This window comes from Pagrus major, chromosome 6, assembly GCF_040436345.1.
Source record: "Pagrus major chromosome 6, Pma_NU_1.0".
Classification (NCBI taxonomy): Eukaryota; Metazoa; Chordata; class Actinopteri; order Spariformes; family Sparidae; genus Pagrus; species Pagrus major.
Genome location: NC_133220.1, coordinates 30,216,000 through 30,240,800, shown reverse-complemented (window position 1 = coordinate 30,240,800; position 24,801 = coordinate 30,216,000). Strand labels below are relative to the sequence as shown.

The 24,801-nt window shown below is 43.1% G+C and overlaps 1 protein-coding gene across 12 annotated transcripts in view; it reads left to right on the top strand.

Annotated features, from left to right (window-relative positions):
* The window catches only part of foxp1b (forkhead box P1b), a 164,420-nt gene that overhangs the window by 127,883 nt on the left and 11,736 nt on the right, over window positions 1-24,801 (top strand). For 6 of the 12 annotated variants that reach the window (XM_073467781.1, XM_073467780.1, XM_073467783.1 and 3 more), the window contains 7 exons: window positions 1,712-1,849; window positions 2,096-2,203; window positions 5,655-5,805; window positions 12,709-12,904; window positions 18,414-18,521; window positions 23,115-23,202; window positions 24,432-24,515. In XM_073467781.1, the coding sequence (XP_073323882.1) occupies window positions 1,712-1,849; window positions 2,096-2,203; window positions 5,655-5,805; window positions 12,709-12,904; window positions 18,414-18,521; window positions 23,115-23,202; window positions 24,432-24,515 (873 nt within the window). The remainder of the gene's footprint in view (window positions 1-1,711; window positions 1,850-2,095; window positions 2,204-5,654; window positions 5,806-12,708; window positions 12,905-18,413; window positions 18,522-23,114; window positions 23,203-24,431; window positions 24,516-24,801) is intronic. The other 6 variants (XM_073467779.1, XM_073467787.1, XM_073467777.1 and 3 more) reach the window with 3 other exon arrangements.

Here is a 24,801-nt window from a genome sequence, read left to right as displayed (position 1 = left end):
AGCAAGACAGGGCTGCTTGGTTGACCTTCAAAATAGTTCATCAAAATTAGCGATGCCCAGAAAAAAGGACTTCAGTGGATAATGACTGTGAAATTAGGAAATGGGAGGCCGGGGCTATGCAAATGACAGGACAAGTCATGTGCAAAAGTCAAGATGAACTGCATATTAAGACATAATACAGGGGGGAATTAATATTGCATTTTCCTCCTCGCGCTCCCTGCGCCTGGTGCTGGAGATGAGAAATGTGAAGTGTGTGTTAGTCCTGGGTGGGGCTGAACCTCCTTCAGTCTCTTGGGGGGCTGGAGGAGCACAGCACAGTGTAGTCTGGCACTGCTCAATAAAGTTAACGGAGAGCATCAAAGCTGCTCTGTCCTATTTGACACCGCTGCCCTTTCCTCTTGCATTTGCAGTACAAGCTGTTCATTATGGCAGCGCTTTGTTTTTGTTTTATGCTACAGTGGGGACAATGAATAAGGTGATATGCATGCAGGGTGTGTGTCAAGAAAAGCCTCTTACCGGACGAGGTTTTAAACAGCAAAATAACATTCAGAAATGCATGAAAAATTCAAAGGGTGTCATTAGCTGTAAGGCGGCCGCACAATTTGGGTAACCTTGGTGGAGACAGACTGTCACCTGGTATGTCCGCTCTATCAGCTGCTGACATCACATTTTAACACACACTTATGCACATACATCCTAATATATACATACACGAAAGAACAAATTGTCAAAACGTGTTAACAGCTGCAAAGACGCAGCACTATCAAATGCATCTTAGTCGCCGTTTGTCATCCGAATGTCAAGAAAAGGAGCTTTTAATGGTACTGCACATCAGAGCAGTGAGTGGCAGCATCCAGACACACTCCGAGTCCCCTACGCCGCCGGAGCAATTAAGGCACCCTGACAACTGTGGGGGCTCCTTCAGTGTCACAACAAATCACTTGTTTTGAGGAGTCATGCACTCACACCTTTCTACTGGGAGTTAGTTAGAGGCCTCCGTGTTCTTCACCGTGGCTCCTCCTCCAGGCACTACATATCTTCAACAATAATAGATCGCTGTTGACAGCGTCTCTAATGAAATCTTCTCACATGACATGTAGTGCGTGCGCGATGATGAGCCAACCACAGCGTTTTTTTTGAGGCAATCTTTAACGTCCTCAGGTACGGTGCGTTTGATATGTTGTGTAAACGGCGAGCTTGGAGGAGCAGATCGCATCCGATTGGTGTTGAGGGGTCTGTGTGTGAGAGGGGAAGGTCGGAGGGTGGAGGCTGGGATGGATATGTGGACGTTTACTCCACAGGCAAGATCCACGCCTGGCTGTCTTGTGTCCTTTAGTCCGCCTCTGTGTGGAGTGGTGTCAGAATGGTTAGAGGGGTTGTAATGTGTGTGTTTGTGTGATTGTTGGAGGGCATGTGCTGCTTGTAACACATCAAGATGACATTTGAGATGTATTCCTAGAATCCAGTCAAAAGCAAGAGCTCATCTTATATACATTATTATAATATATTTTTTCTATTTTTATTTGTGGAGCTGTAATTTTCCCTGGAAAGTCATCAGGCTTTAGTTTTTTGCATATTCAACCAGAGTTTTTGCCTGTTGCATGCTGGGATAAGCTTTGGCACAGTCTCTTTTTTTATGTCCTGATTAAATTCTGTAGTGTGTTAGTTGATTTTTCTGACATCCCTCTGCTTGTTCTGTGTGTCTGTGCAGGTTCCAGTTTCAGTGGCTATGATGACACCTCAAGTGATAACTCCACAGCAGATGCAGCAGATCCTTCAGCAGCAAGTCCTGAGCCCTCAGCAGCTCCAGGTTCTTCTCCAGCAGCAACAGGCCCTCATGTTACAGCAGGTAACGGACAGTCGTGTCAAAAATCATTTTTGTCAGACGTGTTTTTAAATGACGAATGTCACAGTTTGGAGTAAAAAATCTTCTCATGTACAGACAGCGTTTCACAAAGATAAATTCACTTTGAGCCGCTGCTCTTTTCTCTTTCTCCGAGCCTCAAAGACAACATTCCTCAAAGTACTGAAAATTTTCACTAAACCCACTGCTGAGCCTTTATGACTGACAGTCACCTTCCTGTCTTTTTTGCAGCAGCAACTCCAAGAATTCTACAAGAAGCAGCAGGAACAGCTCCACCTCCAGCTTTTACAGCAGCAGCAGCAGCAGCAGCAGCATGCAGGCAGCAAGCAGAGTAAAGAGGTAGGCTGACATCACTCCAACCGCCTGCCATTACCAAAGCCGTCGGCCAGACAGAGCATGGAAGGCATGTGTGCTCCCTCCCTCAACCCCATCTGCTTCCAGACTGTGGTTAAAGCAGAGGAAGGGGGGGGGGATCAAGTGCACTCATGCTTCTGATTAGCATGTCAGACTTGCTGGATAAATGGTAACAACTGACTGATACTGTGCTAAGAATACAGCATCTCTTTTTCTGGAAGCACATTAAATGTATAATATTTTATAGAGCCTGGGTGCATTGTTCTGGATGTTTCTTTTATTTCCCAAGTAAACAAGTGTCCTATGCAACAAAGAGATGACCGCTCCTGTGAGCCTTGTGTAGGACATAATGAAAGGCAGAAGGGAGAAAGGCAGGAACACGGAGCACATAAATCTGAGAGGCTTTTCTCGGTAATTAACATGGAAATGGCAGAGGAAGAGAAGGCATGTAATTGTGAGATATCAGTGCAGAGAGCGCTCCCAGCTTTGTTGCCTGCGTTGAGTTTTTTTTTTTTTTTTTTCCCTCCTCTCCTCCATCTTTCTCTCTCCTTCTTTCCCTCCAGTACGGCAGGGCACGCTCATAGGCAGCAGCTTAATGCGTGTTAATGACTGGAGGATACAGGCACCGCTGTGGACAAAGCAAATTATTATTGTGCGGTCAGAAGAAGTTCAAAGACAATCTGGGAAATTTTTTTCTCGCTCTTGTCCCCGTTGAGTTCCATGTTTGGAGAGTAGAGGAAGCATAGAAAATTAAGCCCAATGTTAAAAGCAGAGACACACACACACACATACACACATCCACCACGCATGCTCACGCACTCACACACGTCCGCGCGCTGTCGAAGCTCCCAACTTCAAAGTCGTAGCTCCCTAATTAATGAACTGCGGGCTTCAGTTTGGACAAGTTGTGGCGTGATGCTCCCATAAATCAACATGACAGCAGAGCTCCTCGGCCTCAGATAGGGCCTGTCACCAAGTCGCATCTGATGTAAACACAAGAGGAGCAAGAAAAGAGGAGGGGGGAGGTGAGGAGGAGGAGGGGGGGCGGGGGGGGCAAGGAGGTGCAATTGATCAGTTGAATGGAGCATGAGAATAAAAGAAAAAACAACTTTTGAAGCATATTATGTATGATCACAGGAAATGGATGCAGCCTCGAGAGGCTCTCCCCCTCTGCCGATGTTTTCTCTCTCTCTCCCTCTTTCTCACTCTCTCTCTCTCCCCCCCCTCTCTTTTTTTTTCCAGTCGCATTTCTCGCAGCCATCAAAAGACAGAATAAGAATTACGCAGTGACTCCCCTGTGGCTGCCAGACAATAACCCCCTGTTGTTGCTTTGTGCCTCTTTTATTTTAAAGACATCAAAATTTAGTTTTTCAAAGATCTTTAACTTTATATTTGAAGCTTGACAATAAAGGCCTGCCAGTGCCACTCTTTATCATTTGTCAGTGACTGTATTTTTCTCTCCCTCGTGCCACTTCTTGTTAACCTCTTATTTGGTCTATTGGGCCTCGGCTTTTTAATGTGTCTGCATGCTGCGAGCGCACAGGAGCTCCTGTCAGCTGATGGGACCAGAAGAAGAGAAAAAACTGAAGGGGAGAGTGTTAAATTCATTTGCAATACTCGATTTTTCTTTCTTCCTCTTTTCCTTTTTTTCCTCTGAAAAGCCACCCTCTATTTATTTAGCGTTTTGATGAAAGACATTGTTCCCAGTGAACTCCCACCCCCGGAGCACTATTATCTTTGTCTCGGGCTGTCAGGGAGGAGCTGGAGAACAGAAAGCCACTCAAGACATGAGGAACTTTTTCGCGCACTGATGGAAAAAGAAGCAACCATCTTTCATAAATAGAACAGATCAGAGGGGATCACAGGCCACCTGCATCCTGAATTTCACTGAAACCTCCATAATGTCTCTCTCTCGGCTCATTCTGGGTTAGATCACACATGAGCCTGTGAATGAATGTGGTTACTCCTCAATTATGACCCTCCGCTATCCACTGTCAACGCGCCGTCTTCCCCTGATTGATCCAATGAGACGACCCGGCTTGCTGTAATAGACCAGCGCTGCCCAGAGCTTTATTTTTAGTGAGCCAGTGCGGGAGCAGCAGGCGGAGGGTGTGTGGGGAGGGGGGGAGAGAGGAAGGGAAAGGAAGGCCGCTAGACCCTTTTGACAAGCCGAACGAGGGTGGGCGGAGGGGACGCGTTTTATCTGGCTGTTTCAGAGCCGCCAGCGAGTGACCTGACAGCCACGTTGCACCGAGACCTTTTTTGTATGCACTCAATTGTGAGAAGTAAACAAAAGTGGTGTATCCTGTGTTTGGTAACAGGGTGCGGTGCACAGCTTGGCAGCCCCTGTACTGCTTTTAGTGCCCCCTCCTCTCCTTCTCCCAGCCGCCTGACAACTGGCCTTGTGTACTCATAAACAGGCCTTGTATGCTGATGAGTCTCAGGCATATTTTATGTTCATCTCTTGATAGATCTTGTTGTTAAATTGGTAATAATAGACATTTTTGTAAGTTGCTGAGAGCCGGAGTTGACAAAAGTCATCTCCCTGCTCTGTGCCCCTGTTATCTAAATAACATCTCTCATTTGTTTTGACTCGTAGGAGATTGGGGATATTAGATAATTTCCTTCTATTTATTATTCTGACTTTTTTCTGCTTTCCACTTTCTTCTCCACTCTCATATCACTTTTTCATCCTGTCACAGTTCACACGTTTCACTCAGCAGAGCCAAAATCTCCCCCCCAACCCCTAAATCAGTAAAGACACACCAGCTTTTCATTAAAAAACTTCTCGATGAAACAGCCGCCGCTCAGTTAGATCAACAAAACAGCGCACATCTCTGAGTGAGTCCACAGTGTGCGATGGAACAAAGCTCCCTGCGCCAGTCGGGGGGGAGAGTGTATCCCTGAGCTCAGCGCCATGCCTGGGAGAGTTGTGAGAGTTGCTCGGGTGGTTATTAAGCACTTTGATTTAGTCACACGTTGTTTGCTGAATTATGAATGGCTGTAATTAAATTCCTGTGGCTCTTATTATGAATGATTAACTATGTTGTTTCATTGTTTGTCATTTGCCGCCCGACTCCTCGTTAATTAAGAGAGAGAGAGATGTATACTCTACCTGTCTTAAGTGGGCCCAGACAAACCCACAGTAAAGGTGAAATTTATGAAAATTACAGTGTGCTTTTGTGTGTTAGCACAAGCAAAATCCATTAACTTTGTTTTTTTATGAATGAACTTGTTGTTCTAAAGTGAAGAGCTATGAACTCAGTGGCCTCGGACTTCAAATGTTTTTCTTCAAAGGCAGTCCAGTAATGTACAAACCTGATATTCAGCTTTACATGTTTGCACTGGCTGTTGAGCTTTTATATATGTGTATGTTTGCTGATGGTGTGCCTCTTTGTCTTTCCGTGTGTGTGTGTTTTTGTGTCTGTACCATCAGCAGCAGGTGTCAGCACAGCAGTTGGCCTTCCAGCAGCAGCTCCTGCAGGTCCAGCAGGTCCAGCAGCAGCATCTGCTCAACCTTCAGAGGCAGGGGCTGCTCACAATCCAGCCGGGACAGACCGGCCTGCCACTGCACTCCCTCACTCAGGGTCAGTACATGATATCACAGCACTGCACTGAACTTTGTCAAATCTGCTGTCCATCAGTCCTCAGAAGCATTTGTGGTAACCAAACACTGCTAGAAAACTATCTCTGGAGATGATCCAACACCTCCTTTTACCTGAAATAGATGTGGAAGTGCTCACAATGTGTTTGCTGATGTATAGTGAGGACTTAGTCTGCTGTTGAGTTCACACTAGAGTCTAACTAGAGTCTAATGGAGATCAGGGTTATACTAATACATCTGCTTATTGATATATTGTTTGACCCTGGCCTTGTATTTTAAAACGTTGGTCAGTTGAATTCCTCCACCTGTTATTTTGGAAGTTGTCCCCTGAACATGTGCACAGCCTGTGAGTGTCTTTTTATAATTATACTGGAAATTGTTAAAATATCTTATCAGAGAAAGAAATTGATTGTAGTGTAGGAGGATTTTAATCAACTGTCTGTAAAAAGTACAGTGTCACCTGCTAACATATGATCAGAACATAAAATCGTTTTTATGTGAGCGAGCTTTCATTTGAAGAGTCACATGATCATCATGAAGATGGATGTTGTTTCACGGGCCTTTAATCTCCAACAGTTGCGGGAGGAAAAAAAAGATTTTTCTCGAGCAAAGATGTTCCTGCTTATTAGAGGCGGGGGAAGAAAATGATTCTTAGATGCATCAGGATTGTCTCTTGAAAGATTACAGTATGTTTCGATGCAGAAAAGTCAATAATTGGACATTTAAAACCCAATTCAAACAATTTTGTAAAAGTGGGCTGTGCGTTGCTTACGGCTGAACCAACTGGATGGTGAGACATTACGGACGTAAACATCTGTGTCTTGTTTCGGTTAATTTCGTTTTCAATTTCATTAGGCTACCTCTTGAGCTTTGGTGAGGATGGCTGAGTGTGAGCAAAGATAATGGAAGTAAATGTATCTGTTTATTTTAATCAGTTAAATGATCAAATCTAATTGTATCGAACTGAATCGGATGGGATCAAATCATGAGGTGTTTCCCGTCCATACTTTTTATACTGATCTCAGGACAAACTATAAGCAGCCACACTGTAAAATATTCGTATTTCTATGAGTCTTCATAGACCTAAACCTTGAATGAGAGTACTTTTTCTGAAGTTTTTCAGATTTTACCAGCAATCTATTTAAACATCACAGCTTGTCTAGATGTGTATCTCTGTATATTCAGAATGGTTTGATTTGCTACTGGTACTTTTGTGCTCTACAATACCTGTACAAATAGACTTAGTCAAAGTGAACAAAGTGCCACTTAAGTATGTGACCACAAACTGTACGTGGTTTCACTGATTCAGGACACACCTTCTGTAAACCCTCAACCTTTACTGCACCAATACAGTTTGATAGACTTTGTTTATTATCACCCTGGACTCGAGAAGTAAAGTATCCCTCCGCTCAGAGTTTAATATCGATGCTCTGTCCTTGAACTCTCTGTACTGGGCCTGTGATTGGCATCCTGGTGGCAGTCTCCTTCAGCCTGGAGAAAGACTGGATCTATTGTTCGTAAACTGCCAGTGAACTTGTCATTGTGAAACTGCCTGTTACTTGATAGGCAGTCAATACTTGTTGTTTGGCCAGGAAGTTTATTTCTTTATTTATTCTTAAATATTTTTGTTAAGGAGTGGTCACCCTTTGACAAAGACGCAGTCACACAAGGGTTTTTAGAACATGACACAGACTATTCATTCCCGGCAAAGACAAACAGTTTTGAAATAACAAGATAAGGGCGATAAAAACGGGAGGGTTCGGGGGGTGCTTAGGTAATAGGCAAACACAAACATGGTTTGTACAGTGGTGTTATTGTTTGGACTGGGTATGGAATCACTCATCCACTCGCAGACGATTGCCATGGGCACAGGCGTGGAGCGCCTCTGTTGTGAGTGTGCTCTGTTGAATTGCTGTGTGTCAGATGTCTGGCAAACACACACACACCCCTTGAGTAAAGCATTATATGGGTGATATGACTAGGTGCTGTACTGCTGATGGATTTCACAACAGTCTCAGAACATCCTGTTTATACTGAGCCGTCATCAAATACCTCCAAGGCATCTCATCTTATTAAGAAAGTCCAGTACACTTTACTGAAAGTTAGAGCTGCATGGTTAAAACATTTAGATTATTACTATGAGGATCCATGCATCACGTCATGTGCTTTATTTCTTCCTAAGTTGTTTCAACAAATGACAAATACAGTAGAGCTACAACGATTGATTGATTAATCTGTCCAAATAACATACATTTCTTAAGGGGAAAAAAGTCATCATTTTCTGATTTCTGCTTCTTAAATGTCCATATCTTCTGGTTTCTTTACTCCTCTATGACAGTAAACTGAATAACTTTGGGTTGTGGACAAAACAACACATTTGAGGATATCATCTTGGGCTTTGGGAAACACTGATCAACATTTTTTTCACCAGTTTCTGACATTTTATAGAACCAACAACTGATCGATTAATCGAGAAAATAATCAACAGAATAATTGTTAATGAAAACAATGATTAGTTTCTGCATCACCATACCCAATATGGTACCACAGATGCTATTAAATTACAAAGGAAATATTTTTAGTTGAGAAAATGACTCAAAGAATTGTGAGATAAAATCTTACTTTTAATACTGAGTGAGAAAATTATTATATTAATTTTTAATGAAATTTCTACCCTCAACAATGTATCGTTGCACTCAAAACTGAGGGGATCGTTTCTTGAAAGTGTTGTGTGTGCATAAACATCAATATGAGGAAGTGAGTCTGCCCGTGTACAATCAGTGTTTTGTTTCAGTTTGTCACAACCAGTCCAACCTGGTTCTTTTCTGCCCTAATGTTAACTGTGTGCCTCCGACAGCTGTTACAACACTTAGGCCAGTGCTTCAGGCCCCCGGTTTGTCTTCCTATTCTACACATTTTCTGCTTGACTGTTTGAAGTTATTGATGACCTTTCTGTTTTCCACATCACTAAACTCTTTCATGCATCAGCGGGCCAGGCCTATGGTGCTCAGATCTAATCTGCAATATTCAGCTAGCAGTTAGCACACTGCGTCGGAAGTGATGAGTTGATCTGCTCTGTTTGGGTCGCGCTGATTACGGATTCAAACTTGGGGGCAGTAAATCGACATGACTTTTTAACTGATGCCTTTTATTTCTTTCATTCCAAAATGTAGATATCAGTGTAATTATTAAAAAAAGGTGCTGTTATCACATGCAATACACTGCATCCTTTTTGCATGTGCTGAGGAACAAAAGGTCTTCAAATAATAGGTCACTGTAACAGAGTAATTAAGGAATAGTAGGTGTGCAATCTGTGCTCTGTGATGGAGTTTACAGCTCAGTCTCCCGCTAAGTTAAATTGTTGTCTGAGACAGATTCATCACCATCATTTTTCTGCCAAAACGATGGACTGAAGAAATGCATTTGAATTAGTTTTTCAAAAATATGATAGCGCTAATTAAGTCTAAACTTGTAGATAGGCGTTTTGAGTGAAAAACAATTGCCGGCATTATCTGGAGCATAATTTGTTTCTCTTGTCGTAAATTCTTTTGACATTAATGTTCAAAGTGTTGGAAGCGGCCAGACGGTGTCTGTTATAAATTACAACAATGTGTTTGGGGAGGATATAACTCTCATAAATATAAATTTGATCCACCACCCCTCCCCTCCCCCTCCTCACAAAAAGCCTGTCCTCTTGACCTGATAAGTGAGTCAGTGGTTCCTCAGGCTCAAGTTGCTCAGGTGTGTGTGTATGCATGTTTATGCACATGTGTGGCTGTGTGTGTGTGTCACAGCGGTGGGCAGTGTTTGTGCACATCCTGCCTAAAACGGCCGAGGTTGCTCTGCAAGAGAGTGAGTTCTTGTAGCTGCACAACATCATTTAAGCTGTCTGGGAGAGGCCAGTGGGACAGTGACAAGACAAATTTGTCGGTAATATGAAAGCAAAGAATGTGGCGAGCCATGAAGTGCTCACAGAGCAGCAGCACATCAGGGACAGCGGCGGGTAATGCGGCTGACCTGTCAGTGATTGATACATCCAGCAGTGGGCTACTGGTAATAGTTCCTGCAGCATTAGGACAGGACATATTTCAGGCCTAAGGGGTGCATATCAGCAGGCCAGTGATTACGGCAACATAAACAGGGGTGCAGTAAAGGTCCCAGCCTGACGGAACAATAAACTAATAGCGATGTCACTGTCCCCCCATGGCACCGGCACTGTGTGTGAGAAGTAACAGCTCGGTTTAAAGAGTCCGGAGCACCGGGGGCCATTTTTTATTTGGGGGATGATGGCCTGCAACTGATGTCATTATGAACCTTAAATCAACTTTCTGCTTGCTTGAACATGGTCACCTGGGTACAGGGGGACAAGGACAGGAAAAGGTTGAAGAGCTCGGCCTGTCTCGGTGCCAGAGCTACCTGCAGAGGTAAAATTGAGTTGGGAGGCCGGTGATCAATCAAGTGTCCCAACAACATACATTTTTTAGAGTGCTTGTCCGTATTTCCCAGTCGTAATGAGTGAAATAGTTGTGTTGAAAAATGGAAAGAGGAAAGATAAACCAATCCGCCATTTAAAGGATGGACAAACCGGGGGACCCGAGGAAGAGGATTTACAGATCAATGTCATTATGTGTCCCACAGTAATCAGATGGAGAGAAACTCAATGCATTTTGTCCAAACACAAGCCTGTGAGACATTTGTGTAATGATATTTTATTGTCATTTATGTGGAATCATGAGCCATAGCTGTTGTGGAGTCTGAAGAGGTTAGGGTTAGATAGGTGTACCGAGAGGGAAGAGGCGAACAGAGAGCAATAAAACTAGGGACCAGATCCAGAAAGAGACAGCCTGGTCCCACTCCGTTAGCTCCCTCATCAGACCGCTCTATCCGCTGCGGTTTCATCTGAGTAAACAGTGGTGTCGGGGTCACCAGGACTGCTGGGTAATTGAGCCAGTGTGGGCCGCCCTGTCAAGCACATCGGCTAAAAATACATCGCCCACTGTCACCGGGCACCAAGTGGGGGGAAAATGATTGTTCCCGCTGTCGGAGCGCAGGACACTCGCATCACCAGTGACCTTCCGCTTCCAAACCAGAAAAAAAGGAAACAAGAAAGACTTTGGGCTCCAAAGTCTCCCATCAAAACAACAATGGATCCTTTGATAATGCAACTGGAAATCAGCAAGCGGTGGATTAGCATGCTGCAACACAGAGCCCAATATTAAGCATGTTTAGCCTGTCATGGACGTGCACTTCGATTAGGGCACATCAAGGCACTGAGGAGAATAAGGGAGAATACAGGCAGGCAGAATGGAGCGAGGCTGTTGAAATATTCGAATGAGGAAAGACGCTCCTTGGAACGTGGAAAGGTTATTGATTTGTCCTGTAATCATTTCCTGCTCTTTGATATGCAAACGATCTAGTGTGAATTTACAGCAATCCTATCAGACTCATTTCACAGTTCTTAGCCCCTGCGTCTCTCTGGAGTCCTCCGCCTCATTAGGCCAATGTTCTCCATTACCAGCATAATTAAAATCTTTAGTAGCTTATCAAATTAAAAATATTTTTGCTGATCGTATTGAGATCTTCACCTCACAGTTATTTTCCACAACAGGAATAAATTAAGACTAAGCATTTTGCACACAATGTGGTACAATCTGCTGCTTGAAAGGAGCACTTCTGGTATCTATAGAGCTGCTGATGAGAAACGGCGAGGGAGGGGGGATCCGGAGAATATAAACCCAAGTAGATAAGCATGTGCAAATCATCTTTCATTTGCCAGTGCTCATTTTGAGAATGGATTTAATTAATTGTAATGTTAAACGAGTGGTCTTGCCCATTTGCTCTGTGGTTAAATTCACCACATATCCGAGGGCTCCTTTCACCATACTTAAAACATGTGGCTTATTTAAGCACGGATTTGAATACCCAATACAAATCCACACATATTAGCTCTTTCAGCATGCTATTAAGAAAAGGGTTACCCAGATGTGTTCAAAGAAAATACAAACAGATTCTGCATCCGTGAGGCTTAATCTTATTTAACACATCAGCTTTATTCTCATTCGTGTCAAATGAAAGCGGACCTCTCCGACACAGAAAACACAAACACCATAGATGGACACGTATATATTGTGCCCCAACAAAGGCTCTCTTCTCTCAGACATGGAAAGTGGGGTGCACAAACACAGCATTATCCTTTTTGCGTCCTGACTCTGGCCCGTGTGTGTCGGGATCGCTGTCACTCACAGGCAGAAAAAAGCACACACACGCAGTCCGTAGACGTGTTTCCAGCACACTGAAAAATGTCTTCTGTCTTCAAGGGATTTTTTTTTTTTCAAAGGGCTGTGTGAGCTGCAGTGTGCTTGACTTGTTAAATGAGGTTTAAGTCTTCTGTGTCAATTGGAGGCGGTGCAGAGCTTTAAGTATTTTGCACATTAATGCGCTTTTGAGAATATTACCCCAGGGTCCTGTTTCTCAAGGAGGCAGGGGTGGGATGTTTTCTAGTGTTGCTATTGTAAACTTTTTGTTGTGTATGTTCCCGCACATCTCTGTTGTTTGAGAGAAAAATGATGGTGATTATTCAGATTTCATGCCTTGTCTGGATGTTAATTATTTACTCTGGGCATGAAATTTGCGTGAATGCCAGGGATTTGTGTATACAAACACGCTTCAGATCACAGGAAAAATGGGAGGGAGAGAAGGAGGTGGCAGGGAGAGAGGGAGAGAGAGAGAGGGAGGGAGGCGAGAGCTCTCAGTGCATTACCCTGTAGTGGAATATTTTCTAATTAATACTCGGCTTTGTTTACAGACGCTTTGATTTAATTAAGTGATGAAGAGGAGAGTTGGATTAGCTGTTAATTGATTTAATTATCCAATTTGTTTGTCTCAGGCATGATTCCAGCCGAGCTGCAGCAACTGTGGAAAGAGGTGACAAACGCTCACGTGAAAGAGGAGCACAACAACAGCAGCAGCAACAACAACGGCCACCGGGGCCTCGACCTGTCGTCCCCGGCACCGCCAAAGAACCCACTCCTCAACCAGCATGCCTCCACCAACGGCCAGTACATGAGTCACAAGAGAGAAGCGTGAGTCTTTAACATATTCCCTGTTTTCTTTTATTTGCATGTGTCTTCCTTACATTTTACAGCTGGTAATTAAAGTGATCTTCACTGTCATCCTCACACAAAGCAAACACTAGGCCCTTGCTCCATATTATAATGATTTAAAATAACAATTTCTCACAGGGCCTCAGTTGATGGACACATCCCCATAGGGTTTGCATTGAGATTACTATTAATTTCTAGTTTGTAAGTATTATTTCCATTAAGGTCACACTTGTGTGTGCCTTTGTGCAGCGGGGGATTTCATAGAAACACCTGGGAGGAATAGAGGGATTTGGAGAAATGTGCACAATACTATTAATGAGGAGGTTCAGGATATTGACCCCCTCCTGCTATTGTTTTAGTTGCAGCTGTGACTTGAGTTCCTTGAAAACATCACCGGACACCAGAGTCTTTTCAGAAATGAAAAACACTTCCTTGTGTACTTGGAACATGTAGAATCAACACGATCGTCACCTGTCAGCTCAGGAACAAAAAAAGAGAGCATAACAAGAACAACATGCTATTATGCATCAGAACAAACACACCCTGAGTGTATCATATTTTCAAAACCAGGATGCATCAGCCCACTCTGAACGTTGTGTCTGCGTCTTTAAGGAAGGAATTAATTTGGCATCTTACACATTTGCTTGTTTTCTTGCACCAAAGCCTGATCTTTGAACTGCTAGTGAGGAGCCTCCAGGCACCATGAGCTCACTGCATAACATCTGACTTGTGTTTCAGTGATCAAAACCTACTCGTCATTATGAAAGCAATGCAGATGAAAACATGTTTAGCAGAGTAAACCAGCAGGCCTTTGGAGGTGAAGAGGGGCTGCTAGTTGGAGGGAGGGGGGTTGCAGAGAGGATCTGAGTGACTTCGAGAGGCATGATACTATGATTCATTGATGCAGAGATACAAACGGGAAGCGCTTATTACCAAAGAAGCAGAGGTTTTTAAACAGATTCATATTACCTCCACAGACTTATCCTCTTTACTGTTCACTGTTCAAAGTTATCTTCCAGCACAGACACTGGAGAAAAATAAAATAAGAAACAGGCGATCGCTGCTCCCACAGTTTGACAGTTTCCACAGGCTTCCAGTCCTTCATCCAGTGTCTGGCTGAATGTCTGGTTTCTGTGCAGCTGAAGACAAATCGCAGGGGAGGATATTGACTCGATCACTCCATCACACATTGTCGCGAGCGAGCAAACAAGGTGAGCATCGATGGCAGGAAAAGGCAAGAACCAGCCTGAGCTGAGGGCTCCATGAAACATCGGAGAAGACATAACACGAGAGCTGGCAGCCCCCTCTGCCTCGCACTGACTGTCAGAGATTAAAGAAGATGTCAACAGCAGTTTAACACAAGCTTAAGTGAAGAAGGCAGTCTCAGTCTGAATATTCTCGCTGTATCTTAGATCTGTCAGAAATCCAAGCAGGTGATTCTCATCCAGCCCATCTGCCCGAGGATTACCTACGCAGTTTCCAATGAACGATACAAAGTGAACACAAAACATCCCTCATTAAATGCTGAATGATGCTAATTTAGATCCACACAAGCAATAATCCTTTCTTGTGTTAATTTTGGAACACTTGAATCGCGCAAATATCGAGAGCATTGTTCCTCTCTTTTGATGATGCAGACTCAATTCTAATCAGACTCCATGGGAAGAAAAATGAAATATTATTAAGTATGATTATTCTAAGCAAGGCTCTGAGAAAACGTCTGTGTTATAATCCAGGGATTTGAATAATCAGGTTGAAGATAATGGGCTGGGCCGGCCCGGGCGTAAATAGAGAGCATCCACTCATCCTCCCAGCGCTGAACTTAATGAACTTTTAATTGATGCGGTTTTGCAAGTCCTTTTGTCATGCAACAGAAACAAGCCTCTCTGCTGATGGGCCTGTTTTCCCGACTGGCTTCAGATTGGTTTACAGCAGGCCCTAAGTACCATGTAGTTAGTTTCATGTGTCATATAAAATCTGCCCAGGCACAACGACGCCTGCAACTAAAACCTTAAGTGCATCCACAGGAATCACTCACCGGCTTTGCACTTCCGTCTTAAGGAAGGAGGAGAAATTCAATCACTGCCGGCTTGACACACCGAAGACGGGGCACGTGTTCCTGCTCTTACTTGTCTCAAAGAACACTCTGGCACAAGGCAGGCTGGGATTTCTGAATAACATGCCCAATATGACCAGGGCCTGAGTCACTCAATCTGTCAGCACGTGTTGTTTCCCAGCCCCACAAACTGTGATGCATAGATAGAGATATACCCCTGTGAGCCAGGTCATCTTTATTCAATGATTTGCTTATTTAAATGAAAAGTGCCTGATCTGTATCTGACACAAATTCCCAATACAGTGCTGCATCAGCTTTGTAAAGGGGGAGCATCCTCACAAAGCGCTTGGCCCACTTTACTTCCCAACAACCATCAGTAACCACAGCTCGGGGACTGTAACGCAGCAATCTGTAAAGGAGATAAATTATCAGATTTGGCACAGCACTCCCATCTCTCTTGCCTTTCATTTGTCTTACACCAGAAAAAAAAAATATGACAATTAAATCATTTAGGGTAAAGCATGCAGCGGCGCAGAGAAGACCGAAGGAAAGGATCCAGTATTGGGCAGAGAGAGTTAAAAAGAGGAGGGTATGGATGGAGGATTGAGGGGGAGGACACATGGGAATAGGCTAACATTAGCACCAGTGGTGAGGGAGAGTGTTGTGACTGGCTTCACACACTGCGGCCAGACTCTGACCTAGCATGACGGACATCAATCTTTCCACTGCTGCTGATAGATTGAGTCCATCAGCGTCGGATGCCATAGATCATGACTTGTTTATGGCCCGAGCATCTCATCAAAAGAAGTGAGCTAGAAAACAACTGGCAAGCAGCTGTCGGAGTCGTATATGTGCGCAGCTCCTCCTGTCTGTCCACATGTAAACACGGTGCAACACCTGGAAGGTGCGCACACTCTCTGTCCGGGTCTGTAGGCGCTTTAATGTTCCTTCTCCTCCAAAGGGAGCTGATGACACGCTTTTTCTCATCGCTGTTACAAGATCATTAGAGTGTTCTTCCCGCGGGCTGCCTGACAATAATAACACCCTGACAGACCTGTCATGGGTGCAAGTCAAATTTAACGCAACACAGGGAACTGCAAAGCGGTTTTCTTTTTTTCCCCCCCTTCCTTCAACATGTTCTCAAATGGGAGAAAACCCCATGAATCCTACACTCTTCTCCTATTACACTAATGTAGCTCATTTGGTGTAAATTCTGTCATTTACTACTGTTTAGCCATCCAGCGTTTAAAAGGGCTCTTCTGCCGCCAGCCCCTCACAGCACTCTGTGCTCACTGATTCCCAGCGCACTCCACATTTCAATATCTTATTAATACAGAATTAACCAACAAGCCTGCTCGCAAAAGAATTAAAAAAGGATCTCTTTAAATTAAAAACCAGCGTTACCTTCGCCAGTCCACACACACATTTCCTTGTTAAAAACTCATTATAATAGGTCTTCCTCCATCTATTTATTAGCTGTATCAAAACAGAGGTCTTAATGTGAATGCATAATTCATAATTGAATAAAAAAAATTCAGACTTTTGAAAGAGGGAGGGAAAAAAAGCTGCTAACCACATTCATGAATGCTTGACTGCTTCCTAATTGCAATGCAATTATCACATGTTATGAACAATGTGAACTCTTAAGCAAGTAATTATAACACAAGGAAACCTGTGACGACCTTTAAAATTTCCTACTTGAGGTACAGCTTTACTAACATCGATACAAATGAGATTTTAATCTGAACATCGGCTTGTTTAATCCTGCAAAATTGGCACGCCATGGTTAGATTACTTTCTTTTTTATTCATTTGAATTTACAATTTTTTTCAATCGCAGTAGATTGACGATTGGCTCAGCAATGCAAGACGTTATTTTCAGTATTTATTTATCCTCTCTGTCCTTAAAGACATCCCCTGAAGTAGCAGCATTAGGCGTTATCTCTTATTTAATATATGTATATGAATGAGATTGTAGTGCTTGGAGTTATTCCCACATGGCAACACAACAGTTTACAGTGGTGTAATGAATCTCCCTATCTGACTGTTGTCTTGGAGAGCGGTGCTCAGACTGGAGAAGCAGCAGCGTTGTGCTCACAAGCCACCAGAAGCACAGGTGGTAGCGATATAGGCCAGTCCCCCAGGCTCTTGTTGCTGAAAGTTGTGTGTCTTGTATAGTGCCTGTGTCCATATGGCTGCCTGTCTCGCTCTCTTAGCAGACGCTGCCTCCACACAGGCCGCTCTCTCTCTCTCAGCGCTCATTGTGGTTAGCTGTGCTTCCACGCCTCTCGCCATATGGAAGATGTTGTAAAGTTTGTTTTTCAGGGATGTTCCCACTATTTAGACTGATTGTACAGAGCCATACTCTCCCAGTAGATGCGTGCTTGTCAGCCCCCCAGCGACATGGATTGGTCAGTATATAAATTGGTGCCAGGCGGGGATGTTTACAGTTTGTGCACGCCGTGAAAGTGCCTGATGCTTTTTGGGGGTTTCACATTGTGGTGCGCGCTCCTCCAGGTGGGCCCTGGGATGTGATGCAGCGATTGAGGGAGCCCCCTAGCAGTTCTGATCAAAGTGAACTGCAGCATGGCTCAGTGATACTAAATAATTACATATTGATTTGGTTGTGCTTTCACACCGTGAGTCCCCTCTTTTAAGAGTAGAGCAAGCAGAGATCACGCAGGTACACTGATTCCACACAGACTGAGGATGACATTCTCATGTGGAAAACATCATACAGTGCACACAGGGAGGTGTTCACCAGCTTAAAACCATCTCCTGTGACCCCTTGTCATGTTATATGACCTCAGGCCTGTAACTGTGTTTGTGTTGCAGAAAACCTGAAAATCATTCTTTTATTAAAAAGGGCCACAACTAATGATGACTGTCACGATTAGCTGAATAATCGTTTGATGAATAAAGTGTCAAAAAAATGTGAAAAATGTGATGATGAGAGATGAGAAAAATGGAGACGAGATATATCTCACCTGTGATGTCATTGGTTGATTACAAGGGATCAGATGATCGTGATTGGTGAGGTGATGGAGGGTTTAATATGACAGAAAGGTGAAAGTGAACAGATGAGTGTTTTCATTATCGATTACTCTGTGGATTATTATTAGTTTTTTAATGGTTTTGTCTAAGAAATGTGGAAAAACTTGTGAAAAGTGCCCATCAAAAATTCCCAGAGCACAAATTGATGTCTTCAGATTGCTTCATTTGTCCAACTAACAGTCCAAAACCCAAAGACCCTTCATTTACTGTCATAAATGGCAAAAAAAGCAGCAAATCATTAAATTTAAGAAGGTGGAAGCAGTAAATGGTTCAAAATGACTGAAAGGATTATCAAAACAGTTGCTGATTAGTATTATTTCCAGTTGACTAATCACGCAGCTCTATCATTAATAACCATGTCTCTTTCTGTCTCTTTTAGATCCACGTTAGAAGAGCCTTCCCACCACAGTCACCCTCTATACGGTCACGGCGTTTGCAAGTGGCCTGGATGTGAGGCGGTGTTCGATGATTTCCATTCATTCCTCAAGTAAGTAAAAGTCCCAGTCCGTGCAGAGGCGTGTTCCTATCGCAGTTTGTTTGTCCTCTCGTTGGGTCGATTACACGTTTGGTGACCCCCAGCGACTCAGAGGCACTACAGGTGCAGCTGGTTGTTATTCCTGAGTGTGGGTGCCTGGGCTGGCACTCGCTTGACAAGGGTACTGTGGCGGGGTCTCCTTCTGAGAATGGCATGGGCCTCTAATTCCTGTGATAAGTGCAGTTCCCATGGTGACAGGGGCCGTTTTTCCCAAACAAACAACGGTAGGATGTTTATCTGTGGCAGCCCGCACTTAGGGGCGCTCTGCATGTTTGCCCTTGTCACTGGACAGGGGGATTGGTGTGTGTGTCTTGTCTTTTTCTCAGTGGTTTGTTTGCCTTTCCTTCTCCTTTCTCATTCTTTATTTCACTTGTTTTCTGGTTTACAGAAGGCCCACACCTTAGCACTATTAAAATGAATCATGCGTTCAGTACTAAGCCAGTATCACCTGCTGTGCAGCATCTATCTAGTGTGAACTGTGTAACAGGTTTGACCCTGTCCAGCCTGACACAGGCCTTTGTTGTGCGCCGTGTTTCTCTGCCTGAGTCAGGCCCCTGGTTTACTAATCAGCCCTGTGTGCAGTGCGCTCTGGGTAATCCAACACATAACAGCGCCATGGTTACGGAGAGGATGAAAACATCTGCATTGTGGCAGCAGATCAATGGCTCACTGTCACCCTGGATTAGTCGCACTTTAAACAAGATATGACACAATTCCATTATCCTAAAACAAGCACTCAGCGAACACACGGTTTCCTTGCAGGAGCAGGAGAGAAAGGTGCTGCAGAGGGACGCCTCACAGGCAGCTCCAAGTTTTCACTGTCTTTGTCAACATTTTGAATCCTTTACTGAAATCCACTCGGAGCAGTTTGCTTTAGAACAGCTCAACAGTACAGTTCCTGTTCAAGAAGAAAAAGAAAAAAAAAAAAACGAAAGTTATGTGTTCTTATTTTCATTCAATAAACATCCTGTGACACGTAGTTATTAAACCACGTCTTGCACACACACACGTTCACACATTAGACACACATATTTCAGCTTTGGGAGTGCCCCTTAAATCCATCACTATTTATTGTATTCTGACATTGCCTCACCCTTTGTTTATAGAAGAGAGGGGGAATTAAACTCAGTGTGCCCGGTGGAGCTCTGCCTTCAAAAGTCACTAAGTGCACTCTGCTCTGTTTTTACAAGTGTTTTTATCATGGCAACATCTTGTTTACTTTAGTTGCCTGCTCAAACTGCTTGGAACATGTTAAGAAAACATTTGGGGAGAGTCTCCACAAAGCCGCCTTTGTTTAACAGCAGGCAAGAGTGCGAGCAGCTCACCAAGGTGTTAACTCTCAAACCCCTAAGCACTTCCACATGAATCCCAGCAACTGATACCGTGGGCCTCCGAAAACAATCACAAATAAAAATAAAGAATACGTTTGAATGCTCTCATGAAAGTCTCTAAAAGGTTGGGAGAAATGTTGAAAATATAAGTGAAGAGAGGTGTGTGTGTTAGTGTCTGTGTGTGAGTGTGTGTGTGTAGTCAGCAGAACACAGTGTACTGTATACCAGAGAGAAAAGAAAGGTGAGGAGGACTCTAACGTCAACCAGATTTCAGCTCTGCATGCCAACAGTAACAACTAACATGGGACTGAAATGTTGTTTTAAACTGTGTGTGTATTTATTCTATCTTTTAAAGAAAACATTACATACCTACATGCACTATCTTGATAAATACGAAGCAGCAAATGCCTGTTCCTGTTTTCGGGGTTCGGCACACAGATGGGTGGGGCCGGGTTCATATAGGAGCCCGGTGTTTTTACGGGGGTCAGGACCCGTCTCTTCAGTGTCCAGTCAGAGGTCAGAGCCAGTGAAACACTGCAGTGCCCTCTAGTGCCACACTGTCTGTCTGCTGGAACCACTGACACTCCTCTCACACCTCAACGCCACAAAGTAATTGTTTTGCGCAGCTTTGTGCCGCTGCAGCCCGCATGAAAAAACACAAAAAAGGCCAAGCATGAAATAATGTTAGTTAAAATAAATACTTTGTAGTAGGGCTGTACGGTGGGGTAAAATCATATTGTTATTATTTTGACTGTTATTATGAGGTGGGAATAAACATTTTTTCATTTGAAAGAAAATCAGTGAAAGAAAATCATGATGATTATGATGAAACAAACCTGTTTTCTCACATGGAGAACAGGATTTGCATCTCTGCGGCACTACACTTCATTTAAATTTAGTTTTGTCACATTTATCAAAAAAACTGCAGTTTCTGCGATTTGGATATCACACTTGGCCATATTGTGGTTTCAGTAATATTTCAATCAATTGTGCAGCCCTACTCTGCACTAATAAATAAAGAAATAATTAAAAATATTCATCAGAATTTTTAATGCATTTTAAATGTAAATATTACTATTAAGATGTGTGATTTAATTTAAAATCCACCAAACAGTGAAGATGATAAACCTTCCTCAGAGACAGCCTTAAGCTCTGGGTCCACTCTATGTATGTAATTAGAAATTGTGAAAGGAAAAAAAAAATAGCAGGCAAACTAACTGATATGTAAAAAGCAGACTGGTACAGGAATGCCTGTTTAACTTGTTTTATTGTGGTAATTTACATTAGGGACTGTCATCCTGCCAGAGAGCTTTTAAAAGTGGCTTCATTTGAAGTCCAGAAAGTGACACATGCCAACGTTCATAGTCTCTCTCGATGTCAATTCCCCTGTATCCCCTGCTCCCGTGTCCAGACACTCCTCTCAAGGCTGCATTAGGGCCATTTGAATATTTCATTTCCTATTAATTATGCACTGTGACTCTCCATGTCATTAGAAGAAATAAAGTGGAATGTAACAAAGGATGAAAAGAAGCAGGGCACATGTCTCCTATGAACAGAGAAATTCCAAAGCTGCTCACGTAGGCCACCCTTCATTGAAAATTCAGTCCGTGCCAGTTAAATTGAAGTTGAAACGTCTTTACCTATTATTTTCCTCTTTGAAATTTAGTAAGATGTCCTGAAATGTTTACCAGTTTCATTTTCCGACCTACTTAATTAAATGGGCATTTATTTGACTCAAACAAATGGAAAAGCCCAGAAGAAGTCTGAATTGATTTCAGCGAAAAAAGGGGGTTATTGCCCACGCTTTCTTTAAATATGCCTTTTTAATTTCTTTTTCCGCCACAATAATTAACTCCGAGTGCTGAATGTATATCACGGTCATTTTGAAAAATGTATTATCAAAACACAATAGGAGGAGCTGAAGTGGAGGGGGGAAGAGAAGAGACCACGTTTCCCATAAAGATTTAAATCATTCACCTCAAGGTTGAAAACACCACAGCTGAACAGAAACCTTCACTTTCCAAGCAGAGCGCTATCAATTTTCCGTCCCTTCCCATGTGTCTGTTTTCTGAGTGTCCGCGTGCTGTTTAACGCACAAATGTGTTGTCTGTACATAAAGCAACGGCGTCAAAATTTATTGGGCTATCAGGACGCCAGCGCTGCCTTCACAGGTTGACTCTGGCTATTTTTGATTTGCAGTAAATGACAGAAAAAGTGCATTTGAAAAGGCAGTCGCATTACACACCTCTCTCCCCGTCTGCCGGCGCCACTGTGTGCACACAGACATGCCTGGTGACAGTGACCTACATGGTCACCGAAGATGTGATATAATTTATGATATATATAATATATTGGATCCATTAGCGAGCATAATGAAGTAGTGAAATGAAAGGGTATTTGTGAAATCAGTTCAAACATCCTGCTCGGATTATGATTAAATGATTAATGAAATGCCCCTGCATAAGCATTTTCAAACAGTAATTCATGCGGCGGCTGATAAAATTCCTCCAATCATATTTCCTTCACTCGTGAACCTTATCTCTACCATTTTATATAAATCACAGAAAAAAAGCCCCGTCTGCTACCCGGCGAGCTACTTATTTAGATTAGTTATAAACGTACAGGAAAAGAGAACATCTTCCCTGTATAAAATAATCACGCATAATTATGGCAATAATTCAAGTTTGTGACAGATCCCATCTCCTCGTCCTGTTGTCCTCGGCATTTGGTCTGGCTTTTATTTGAATTCTCTTAATTTTAATGACACAATTAGCAGAAAAAACACAAAAGGGGCAAATTCAAGAATGCACAATGGAGCTGGAAGGAGAAGAAATGACACGAGGGCACCTGTGCATAATTTAGCAAAGGAGTCCAACCTGAAATTCTTCAATCATTCTTCTTATCTGTGAGCTGTAGTTGGAGCAGACATGACTGCCATGAAATATTGAGTGTCATTCTTGTATGTTAAAAGAGGTACTTCTTCTGGTTCTGTGTGTAATCTTTGCAAAATGTTGCTAGTTTCATATTGAAGATCTGCATAATATTTTCCTTCAAGTTACCACATATTCTCTTTGCATTGTGCTCCATTACCGGATTGCGTCATTAAACCGGACATCACAGGACTTTTGTTTCTTTTACATCTAAGCAGCTGCAGAAGGCGAAATCAAACTGACATCAGCTTTTTTTTGTCCGTTCTCTGCTTTTTGTTTTCCAGGCATCTTAACAATGAGCACGCCCTGGATGACAGGAGCACGGCCCAGTGTCGGGTGCAAATGCAGGTCGTACAACAGCTGGAGCTGCAGGTATTGTCTCTGCGCTTGTTTTGGCCCAAATATTTATGTGTCTTCTTCTCCTGACACTTCCTCAGTGTCTGCCCAACCCCTCCCTGTCCGTCTGATATCAGCCACAGGGTCACTCGTGGAGGGGGGGCAGAATGAAAATAATTTTGTACATTTGCAAGTAATCAGTCATTAAAAATGTGTTATGTATGCATGACAGCCAGGAAAAGATATATGAAGGGGCCCGGGGCTAAGAAGAGAAGATAATTACATTTTGAATTTTACTGGGTTTTAAAGTTATTTATGACTTTTAACTGTTTAGCACCAACAATAAAACACTTAGTGAAATGACTCGGCAGTGTACTGTGGCTAGGCGCTCAGCGTTGACTTAAAGAAAAAACATCCCACTGGAGAAAACTTTTGGTAATGAGTGGATCTTAATATGTGTCATCTTTCATTGTCTTTTTCTGCGCGAGAAAAAAAAATCTGCATGTGTACATTAAGAATGCGCTTATGAAAAAAGACATGGTTCAATGTCATCCCATTAGGGGGGCAATATAATGGCCAGTGTGTCATATGCGTGTGTGACGATGGTGGGTTAAATGGCAAACATGACCACTGTGCTGATGTAAGGTTGCACTTATTTATTATTATAAAATCAATCATTCCATTAAACTGTATTTTATTAATTAGCAGGATCAAATGCAACATATTCCAGATTTCTTTGCAGTTCACATCATACCCCAAATAATGAGTGTGAAACACTCGTGGTTTACAGGATGTTAAACTTCAACAATGAGAGTTCAGTTGCTCGAACATTACACCACACCAGCGTCCTGTTATTTCCGCTCTGGTGGTGTGTTATCCAGAGGGATGGCGTGAAGGTTTATCAGACGCACACTTCCTCTGCATGCAGCCTATCACCATGATTTAAGCTGGCAGCTAAGACAGCACTGAGTTTTAGACAGGTAGAAAGGGCCCGGGCTTGTTATTGGCAATGAGACGCAGTATCTTTTAACCTTGAACTGGAGACAGTAGTTAGATTGTCTGAAGTGTAGGATTGTTGACAGCTTCCAAAAGCATTTTGAAAACAAATAATTAGACGAGTCTCGGGAGCAAAAAGATCGATTTGTTTCGCTGATTGTAAAAGGTGCCTTCACTGTTTGGAATTAACTAAAGTAGAGAAATAGATTTTTTTTTTTTTCTCCTTTTGGTTCATAAAAAATGTAACGTCTTCTCTTTCCTCATCACAGCTAGCGAAAGACAAAGAGCGTCTGCAAGCGATGATGACGCACCTTCATGTCAAGTCCACGGAGCCCAAAGCCACCCCACAGCCGGTGAGCAGCGACCCCGTCATACGTCTCTCTGTCTCTCTCTCTCCTGTCCCTCCCCCATCCTTTTGTTTGTCTTAATTGGCACACATGTATTCATTAATCCCTTCCTCCATCTTCTTATTTATGTGCTAAATAAAAACAGCTGTTCTCTTGTGGGAGGCAGTAAATATTGTTTGGACCACATCTGCTGACATCTGAGATTCAATTTGGGTGTCTGTGATGAACTGGATGCTCACTCTGTAACAGCCTCAGACACAGAGAACCAGAGCCGGTTTGGGCAGATGGAAAA